This window comes from Mus pahari, chromosome 14 (genome assembly GCF_900095145.1).
Source record: "Mus pahari chromosome 14, PAHARI_EIJ_v1.1, whole genome shotgun sequence".
In the NCBI taxonomy this organism is placed as follows: domain Eukaryota; kingdom Metazoa; phylum Chordata; class Mammalia; order Rodentia; family Muridae; genus Mus; species Mus pahari.
The window spans coordinates 74,786,201-74,795,960 of record NC_034603.1 but is presented as its reverse complement, the minus strand read 5'-3'; the positions used below and the strand labels follow the sequence as shown (position 1 = coordinate 74,795,960).

Here is a 9,760-nt window from a genome sequence, read left to right as displayed (position 1 = left end):
TCCTCCTCCTCCTCCTCCTCCTCCTCCATTTTCTCCTCACAAGGCTCTGGAGCTGGAGCTCAGCCCAATCACCACCTTGCTGGCAGAACTCTCAGGCCTTCTATGATCAAACAAAAATGCATTTATTTGTGTATGTGTGTGTGTGTGTGTGTGTGTTGCCGTGTATGTGGAGAGGTCCAGATAACTTATAGGAGTATGGTTTCTCCTTATTGCAAGTGGGTCCTGAGGATAGAGCTCAGATCACCCAACATGGTGGCAAAGTAGCACTGTATGAAACTTACCTTAGCCTTTCATGGATTAACTTTAATCAAAAACAATGACAAGCTAACAAAACAAATAGAAAACTTCACTGGTGTTAAATACAGTCATCTTTGAGTCAAGTGAAAGCCTGTTGGGAAGTTGTTAAGGGGGTGGGGAGGTTCGAAACATCTGGATTCTAGAATTTTAGACTTGGAAGAAGCAGTCATTAGCAATGTCTGTTGTCTTGATGCCTTGCTCCAGGCCTGTAGGGGGCGCATTCTTTTGCTTGCCCAATGGCTAGCATAGAGGCTGGCCTGGAATAGGGCTTCTGATGTCTGATGTGAACCTGTTTCATGGGTACTGGGAGGGCTGCAGTTTCTCTCTGGTCTCTGTTGGTAGCAGATGTTGTTATCCCTAAGCCTCAAGTGGATGTGCAGCGTGTATACTGGGTCTTCCCTAGTTGAAGCTAGCTTGGAGACTCAGACCTTGTATCTACCCAGGGGACACTAAAGTATAGACTCTGTTAGAGCCTTCTGGAGTGTGTCTAGGGTGAATGAGTGTTTGCTTAGTATTTATGAAGCCCAGGGATAAGTCCCTAGCACCTAAACACAAACAAACAAACATTATTACCTGGGTGTGATGACTCATACCTATATAATCCTTGCACCAGGCAGGCTGAGACGGGAGAATGTGCAGTTCAAGGCTCATCAGTGAAGAGCACTTGTTCTTGTAGAGGACTTCGGTTTGGTTTCCAGCGTCCCTGCTGTTTCTCACAACCATCCTTGACTCCAGTTCCAGGGGCTCCAATGCCTTCCTCTAACCTCTGAGGGCACCAGACACACAGGCATGCGAACCAAAAGCAAACCCCTCAGTACACATAGATAACTATATATAAGTTCAAAGCCAGCCTGGGCTACCTAGTGAGACTGTGTCTAAATAAATAAATGAATTAATAAATATACGAATAAAAAGATAAGTGTTTCCCAGAGACTAAAGCCCATCCAAAAGAGAGTGCAAAGTAGGAATTTTAGTTTTAATTAAAAAAAAACAAAACTATCTTTAAAAACAAAGAAATTGGACTGCCCTCATATTAACATGCGTTCAAGTAGGGATTTATTTGCGGTCTTTAGGGATTTGCTGCACGATGAAGAAAAACAGAAACATCGCCTCCTCGTCAAGGACTGAAGAAAAAGGAAGAGTGACAGCCGAGGACACAGGATGTCATTGTGTGCTCTGCTCTGGTGGATAGCCAGCACTCTACCCAGGAGCCTCAGGCCCCAGGAGAGTTCCCCTGCTGATGTTCCTAAGAATCATGGGAGCTGGGTAGGCCACTCTGGAAGGGTGGGGATGGAGATGCTAGGGTGGGGGTCGTTTCCCCAGCTCTTCTCTCCGGTGGAAACTGATGAGTGTTTCTGCAAGCACCTGCAGACCTTGAAGGAAAGGTTTCTTGTGGTGGTTTGGTTTATTTTTTTTTTTGAGACAGTGTTTCTCTTTGTAGCCTTGGCTGTCCTGGAACTTGCTCTGTGGACTAGACTACCACGGAACTCACAGAGATCCACCTGCCTGTGCCTCCTGAGTGCTGAGATTAAAGGTCTAGGAAGACGTCTTAATAGCTGTGTATTGTATACACTCTGTGTATTGTATAAAGTAGAACCCTTGACCATGAAGGCTAAAGACTCCTCAGAGTGTGGAAAACGTCTTCTTAAAGTTATTATTTTTTTTTAATCTTTTTAATTTTCTGGCTGTTCCTAGTTAAGAGGAGCCAAGGGCAGGATGGTGAGTTTGATCTCTTACTGATCTTAGTAGCTCCCTGTGCCAGGATCGCTCACAGGCAGTGAACGGTGTTCACGGTGTTCATGAAGGCACCCCGCTCTCCAGCATGCGGAGCCTCTTGCTCCTGAGTGCGGTTAATGGATGAGTGCAAGCTTTCACCACTAATGGACTAGACAAGGAACAGACGCAGGCCTGCTGGCTGGGGCCAGGAAGTTGACTCTGTGTGGGAAAGGACACTGCCCTTCCCCAGTCATTTAAGGGGACACCTGTCATGTGGAGCAGATTCCCGGCCTGGGGGGAGGGGGGGAAGCATACCATTCTTAACAAAAGCTAGTTGGATGTGGTAGTTTAACTATTCACTTTCTTTTTTTTTCTTCATGTGGTTGTTGGGAATTGAACTTTTGAGACCTCTGCTCGCTTCAGTTGGCCCTGTTCCTCAGTCCCTGTTTGCTCTGGCCCAAAGATTTATTTATAATTATACATAAGTACACTGTAGCTGACTTCAGACATACCAGAAGAGGGTGTCAGATCTCATTATGGGTGGTTGTGAGCCACCATGCGGTTGCTGGGATTTGAACTCCGGACCTTCGGAAGAGCAGTCAGTGCCCTTACCTGCTGAGCCATTGACAGCCCTAATTATTCACATTCACAATGAATAGAAAGATAGGAAGCTGGTAGTTGGCAATTGTTGTTGGGGTCCCAAACTCAAGGATGTGAGTGTGCTAGACCAAGTATTTTGGTCCTCAGCTCTAAGGCTCTTAAAAAAAAAAAAAGACTTAATTTTATTTTATTTGTGTAAATGTTTCCCTACCTGAACCTATGTGTGACATATGCCTGCAATGACCATGGAGGCCAGCAGAGGGCATCAGATCTCCTAGCACTGGCATTTCCAACTGGTTGTGAGGTGTCGAATGGATGCTGGGAACCAAGGCTCTTGGCTGGCAAGAGCAGAGAGTGCTCTTCCCATGAGTATCTCTCCAGCCTCCTCAGTTGGATGAGAGAAGGCCAGGTTCCCTGCCTGGCAGGCCTAGAGGTCCTGTTTTCTGTTAGCTAGAGGTCTGGCTAGTTTAGGCAACTCTAAAACCTTTGAAAAATAGATAACAGCTTTGCCCCTCTCTTGGTAAAAAAGGGTGAGTTCTGGACCTCAGGTAACTGACATGAGAAGTCGGGAAGGCTGTGGGTGTGACAAATTCCAGCCCCTGGGAGATGAAAAGGGAAATTTTATATTACATCTCCAGGCCTCCTAGATTCTTCTTGGAAACTGGGAATTTTGTGGGATTTCCAGTGGAGATTTATTTATTTATTTATTTATTTATTTATTTATTTATTTATTTTTGTAGGCTCTTAGGCAGAGGAAGCTCAAGTGTATCATTCATACTATGAGCTGCAAAGTTGGTCATCTGGAAAATAGAAAGTCGTTTGAAAAATTTTAAATTATGGAAAATATAGCTTTCACAAAGAGGGCCTCAGCACGGCTGACGTTTGTAATGGAGCTCAGTGGAAATGAACCTTGGGATGGACCTGCAGCCAACCCTTTGGTTTCTGGTCATCCCATCTAAGATATAAGCTAGCTCTCTCAGGCTGGGGATACGGTGAGGTAGGGAAGGTATTTGCCTAGAGTGCAAAGTTCTTTTATATTAAAAGAAGCTTGAGACTGGAGAGATGGCTCAAGGGTTGAGCACTTGCTATTCTTAAAAAAAAGGACCGAGGTTCTGTTCCTACTGTTGTGATCTTTGGGCGGCTCCAGAAAGACCACACCAGGCCAAACAGTTCCACTTGAGGTTTATTGAGGGAGAAGGACAAGGTGGTGGCGAAAACAGAAGGGAGGGGAGAGAATTCAGAGGGGTCTTCCTTTTATATATTGATGGTGACGTAGCCACAAGTAAAGGTGGGAAGTGAGCCAAGAGGATTCTGGGAATATGGTAGCTGTTGCCTTGGCAACAGGTGTGGTGGTCGTGTTGTCACCTAGGTGTGGTGTCACTGATTTCAGAAGTCCTGAGACCAACACCTAGCACCCCACATGGGAGTGGAGGAGAGACACTGACATGTGTAACTCCCATCATAGAAGATTGGAGCCCACTTCTGGCCCCTGGGCACACACACGACACGTACACTCACACAGACACATACCTATGAAGAAAAACAAAACAAAAAATGACAAACAAACCAACCCTAACAACACCAAACAATATTGGAGTCAGGACTGCCTTTTTTGACCTTGGCTGGCCTAGAGTCACTTGATAGAGTTGGCTAGCTTCTAACTCACAGATCCACCTCCCTCTGCCTCTCAAGTATTGGGATAAAGGCGTGTGCCACTTCTACCCGGAAAAAAAAAATCTTCAAAGGTTAAAAAAAAAAAAAAAGAAATAGCAGGGTGTAGTGGCACATGTCCCAGCATCCACAGAGGCAGGCAGACAGAGCTCCGTTAGTTTCAGGCCAGCCTGGTCTACATAGTGAATTTCAGGACAGCCAGAGTTACATAGTGAGAACCTGTCTCAAACTGTGCACCCCCCCCCCTTTTTTTTTTCCAAAAAGAATTATCAGAAATTTAGTAGCTTAAGATACCTGGGTTGGGGCTGGAGAGATAGCTCAGTGGTTAAGAGCCTGACTGTTCTTCCTGAGGTCCTGAGTTCAATTCCCAGCAACCACATGGTGGCTCACAACCATCTGTGATGGGATCCAATGCCCTCTTCTGGTACATCTGAAGAGGTTGACAGTGTACTCATATATATAAAATAAATCTTATAGGAGCATGTACACACTAAATAAGAATCCTAGAAGACAGCTGGGTTAGGTTATCAAATACAAGTCTAAGTACAAAAATGCGTCTAAATACAAGCCAGGGTGTGACTTGCTTGGTCCAGTGCTCATGGTCTTGGGAGGTTGAAGCTCAATGACATCTTGGCTCCCTTCTTTCTGGAAAGCTCACATGGTTGTGACAAAATAAAGTCCTTTGAAGTTGGAGAATTAAGGTCCCTACTTCCTGCATGGCTTTCAAATAAAGACCTGCCCCTAGAGGCCACTCTCCATCTCCTCCCATGTCACCCATTTTCCACATGGCAGTTGATTCTTTCAAATCAATGGTGAATGTCTGCTTCAAGTTTTAATCTCTCGGCGTTTTTATCTCTGACTTCTGGGACTCTTTGCAAAGAAACCCACTGATTGATCCGGGCCCACAGTATTCAAGGGCAGAGGATCATACAACATGGGGTGGGGCCATTCTGCCTAGCATGGCAATAGACTTGATTGAAAGACCCCATGGAGGAGAGAGGGAGCTTCGTGCTAATTAAATTTGGTTATGCAAAAATGCAGGTCGATATTTGGACCATAAGTGAAAGTCTTCATTTCACAGATACATTCTTGGCCTCCTGCTGGGTGCCCAGTGCTTGGGAACAACAGTGTTGCAAGCAAGGCAGACACAGTCACTGCCTTTCGGGAGCTCTGGGAACAGAGGACACACTGGAGGAGTTCACTAACTAGAAACCAGAACTGGGGATGTAGGTTGAGCACCGAGTCCTTGAACAGGATCCTGAGACAGGAACAGTGGAGGAACAGTTGGATTGCTATGGAAAAGGCAAATCAGTAAAGCTTTTAAAATAATGGTTCAAGAGATACTCTCAGGGCGTGGCTCAGTGGGTAAAACCACTTTGTGCACAAGTATGACGACCTGAATTTGAATCTCAAGCTGGACAGTCCTGTGGCTCACACTTTAAATCCCAGCACTTAGGAGGTAGAGACAGGTGGATCTCTGTAAGTTCTAGGACAGTCTGGTGAGTTCCAGGAGAGCCAGGGCTACACAGAGAAACTCTGTTTTGAATGAATGATTAAATAAATAAAAGCTGGACACAGAACAAGTGACTGGAGGCAGCCAGGGCTTTCTGGAGGCAGCTTGTTTGGTCTATGCAGCAGAAAAGCAATAGAAGGCCAGGCGGTGGTGGTGCACGCCTTTAATCCCAGCACTTGGGAAGCAGAGGCAGGCGGATTTCTGAGTTCGAGGCCAGCCTGGTCTACAGAGTGAGTTCCAGGACAGCCAGGGCTACACAGAGAAACCCTGTCTCAGAAAACAAAACAAAACAAAACTGGCTCAAACTGGATAGAAGGTGGGGTCTGCCCTCCGGTGTCCTAAGATCTGCTGTGGCTGGTGTGCACCAGCATTTACACACTCATGCACACAATACAGACACACCCAGAGGGGGGGAAAAGGTTAAGAAGGTGCTTAGAGTTATTTGAGCACCAACTTCAGAGAACGCCACCAGCGGAAAGGTCTGAGCTGGAAATTATGAGTTATAACTCCTGTCTTCCAGGAAGTGGCTATAGCTGTCTCAGGTCTAGACAGCTTTCCAGAAAATCATGTCCTCTTCTGACATAAGTGTGGGAAAAATTGTACGTGCCAGGTTTGAACCAAGTGACCGTGACTTAGGTCAGAGCTAGGGAGGGAAATACATTTATTGCTGAGAAGTGGACCCAGGGCTGGCCACAGGGCTGCAGGACACTGCAGATCTTTGAGGTTCTAGTTCACAGGGACCACCCCAGTCAGACCCTCAGAGGGACTGGAGGCCCTTGTGAGGGGCGAAAGAAACAGCACTTGGAACCTTGGGACCTTCTTTGATATGGCTCCTTTGCCAAGACTGCCAGGGGGAGTGAACCCAGCCTTGCTGCTCAGAAGAAGTTGGGCTCACTCAGATAGGCAGTTTTTTGATGGCAGTAATGTCTGGGCCCTTCTCTTCTCTCTAGGATGGCAGAATCCCCTCAGGCTAGGCAGGGCACTAAGAACATGTGTGGGGAGGAGGGAAGGTCAGGGTGTTCTGTCTTGGCTGCGGGCTGTATATATGATAATGATAAAGGAAGGAGTCTGGGGTCACCCACCACTTCCTGGCTGCCTGCCTGAACAGCATCATGCAGTGCATTTTTGTTGACTTAGAAAGATGAAGTCAGAGCTTATCAAGACTCCTTAACAGCGAGTGTTCAAGTGACTCACTGTCATTTCTCAGCACCCAATATAAGAGCCTGCCCTTAGAAATGCCTCTTAAGGCGGAGCGGGAGTGGAGAGGCCTACCACTAACGGAGTAGCCAGCGTACATTCTCATTAGATCGTCATCTCATGACTCATTCCGATTCTCTTAACTATTGATTGGTGGATTGGGTTTCCCTAGATCGGCCTTGAACCCATTATCCTCTTACCTTAGCTCCCTAAGTGTTGGGATGGCAGGCTGAGTCATCACGACCAGGTGTGTATGTGTGTGTGTGTGGGGGGGGGATGGACTAGGCTAGAGGAGGACATTGGTGTCCTTTATCACTCTCTTCCTTATTCCTTTGAGACAGTCTCTCACTCAATCTGGAGCTAGTGTGATAGCCAGCAAAACCCATTCGCCTCCATCCCTGCAGGTGGCTCTGAGGTGGCAAGCAGATCTGCTGTGTTGGCTCTTTACACGGGTGCTGGAGATTTGAACTTATGTCCTCAGCCCTGTTGTTCTTTCCTTTATTATCCCCTCCCCCCCCCTGCTTCTTAAGATCAGCTGAAAGATGACTTTCTAGAACTCCAGTGGTTCCCAAGCACAGTAAAATCATCAGCTCCTTTGATCCCCTGAGCATTCTATCTGACCATCTTAGGGTGGTGGTGCTACCGTGGGCTGAATCACCCTGAGTAAGAGTGCCCAAACAAATATAATTTGATGACACCCTATAATAATGTTATTTAAGCACTTAACCTAAGTGGCTAATCTCCAAAGACTGCTCCCTGGCCCCACATTCATTCTCTCTACTTCTCTGACTCTTTCTTTCACACACACACGGACACACACACACACACACATACACACACACGAACACACGGACATACATAGACAGAGACACATGCACGCATTCACTTATGTCTATACAGTCGTGTAATGCTAACAGACACAGAGGCATACTCACTCAAACACACAGACGCATATGCGGAGGCACACAGACATATGTCACAGGACATTTTATCGCACCGTGGACCCTGAGATTGTGTTATCTACTGAAAAATTGCTTCTCGTTATGGTGTGACTCAGCCTTAGCACACACCTTTAATCCCTTTTGCTGATAGACAGACATACCCTTAGTGCACATCTTTAATCCCAGACAATGAAGGTGAAGTTAGTTTGTGGAAGGAAGCACCCAGGTTTGAAAGTGATGTCTAATGGAGTGGCAGACAAAGTGATAAACCAGGGAAAGATTTCACAGAATGGGATATGTCCAACTCTCACGAGAAGAGAGAGGAAAAGGAAAAGGAACCGTACAGGCAGAGGAAAGAGAAGGAAACCGCTTCTACCAGGATGATTTTATGGAGACAGGTTGAAGAGAGAACGAGCTAGACACAAGTGGAGGCAGAACAAGCCAGAGAGTGAGAAGGAGCCAGAAGATGAGAACAGATTGCCCAAGTTAGTATGAGGCCAAGCAGAACAATTCAGGAGACGCCAAGAGAAGCCAGATCGAATTAGCTAGGGGGAAGAGGGGTTTTGAGCCAGAAGAACTCAGTTGACCAGTCATCCAGGGTTCAGAAAGAACAAGAAATGTTGAGCTTATTCAACAGTTAGACTCAGAAGCTGAAAATGTACCAGGCCTAGATTAGATTGTACGAAAACTAGAAGCTCCCAGGACTAGTAAGCCTTGGAGATGGTAATTACTTCAGGTGAATAACATAATTTTTACGTACATATTCACACATATGTTTATACACAAACACAGATGAGAAACACACAGACCCACACGCATGTACATACATACAGAGACATACACATTCACACCCACCATGCACACAGAGACAAATACACAGACACACACTCACACAGATGCCTTCCCCATTATGGTCTGATTATATTGGTTACATGAAGGCCTCGGTCTGAAGATTCTATGTCTTTGTGTTTTTGCACTGGGAAAAACACTAATCTTGATGCTTTTGTTTTTATTTGTTTCTTTTTCCCCTCAAGACAGGGTTTCTCTGAGTAGCCCTGGTTCTTCTAGAACTCTTTGTAGACCAGACTGTCCTCAAACTCAGAGATCCTCCTGCTTCTGCTTCCCAAGGTGTGTGGCACTACTGCCTGGCTATCTTCATGCTTACTTAAAAGAAATGAATCAACTGAAGAGTGGAAAATCACTTTTAACTTGTTTTACTATAATTAAATAGTTTAAACTTTCACTGGGTCTTTTATTTTTATTTATTTATTTATATATTTTTTTGGATTTTTGAGACAGGGTTTCTCTGTATAGCCCTGGCTGCCCTGGAACTCACTCTGTAGACCTCACTTTGGCCTCGAACTCAGAAATCCGCCTGCATCTGCCTCCCGAGTGCTGGGATTAAAGGCATGCGCCACCACGCCCGTCTATTTTTATTTTTTGAGACAGGGTGGCTATCTGGCTGGCTAACCTAGGGCTCACTGTGTAAACCAGGCTGGCCTCAAACTCACTGAGATCCTCCTGCCTCTGCCTTCTAAGCGTTGGACCAGGTCTGTCACTGGGTCTTATTTTCTGGATTCTTTATATTTCCTGGTGTCTCTCCTGAATTTTCCAGTTTAAATTTATAATTAAACTATAATTACATTTGTAATTAAAAATTATAAAGACTTTCCCTTTCTCTTCTTCTTCTTTTTTTTTTTAAAGATTTATTTATTTATTATATGTAAGTCCACTGTAGCTGTCTTCAGACATTCCAGAAGAGGGTGTCAGATCTTGTTGTGGATGATTATGAGCCACCATGTGGTTGCTGGGATTTGAACTCTGG

At 45.6% G+C, this 9,760-nt stretch overlaps 1 protein-coding gene across 4 annotated transcripts in view; it reads left to right on the top strand.

Annotated features, from left to right (window-relative positions):
• The window catches only part of Pitpnc1 (phosphatidylinositol transfer protein cytoplasmic 1), a 266,327-nt gene that overhangs the window by 4,951 nt on the left and 251,616 nt on the right, over window positions 1–9,760 (top strand). For 2 of the 4 annotated variants that reach the window (XM_029546167.1, XM_029546169.1), the window contains exon 1: window positions 1,256–1,563. The exons of the other annotated variants lie outside the window; for them this stretch is intronic. In XM_029546167.1, the coding sequence (XP_029402027.1) occupies window positions 1,459–1,563 (105 nt within the window). In that variant the 5' untranslated portion in view covers window positions 1,256–1,458. Of the gene's footprint in view, window positions 1–1,255; window positions 1,564–9,760 lie in introns of those variants that run through there. 4 annotated transcript variants of the gene reach the window in all.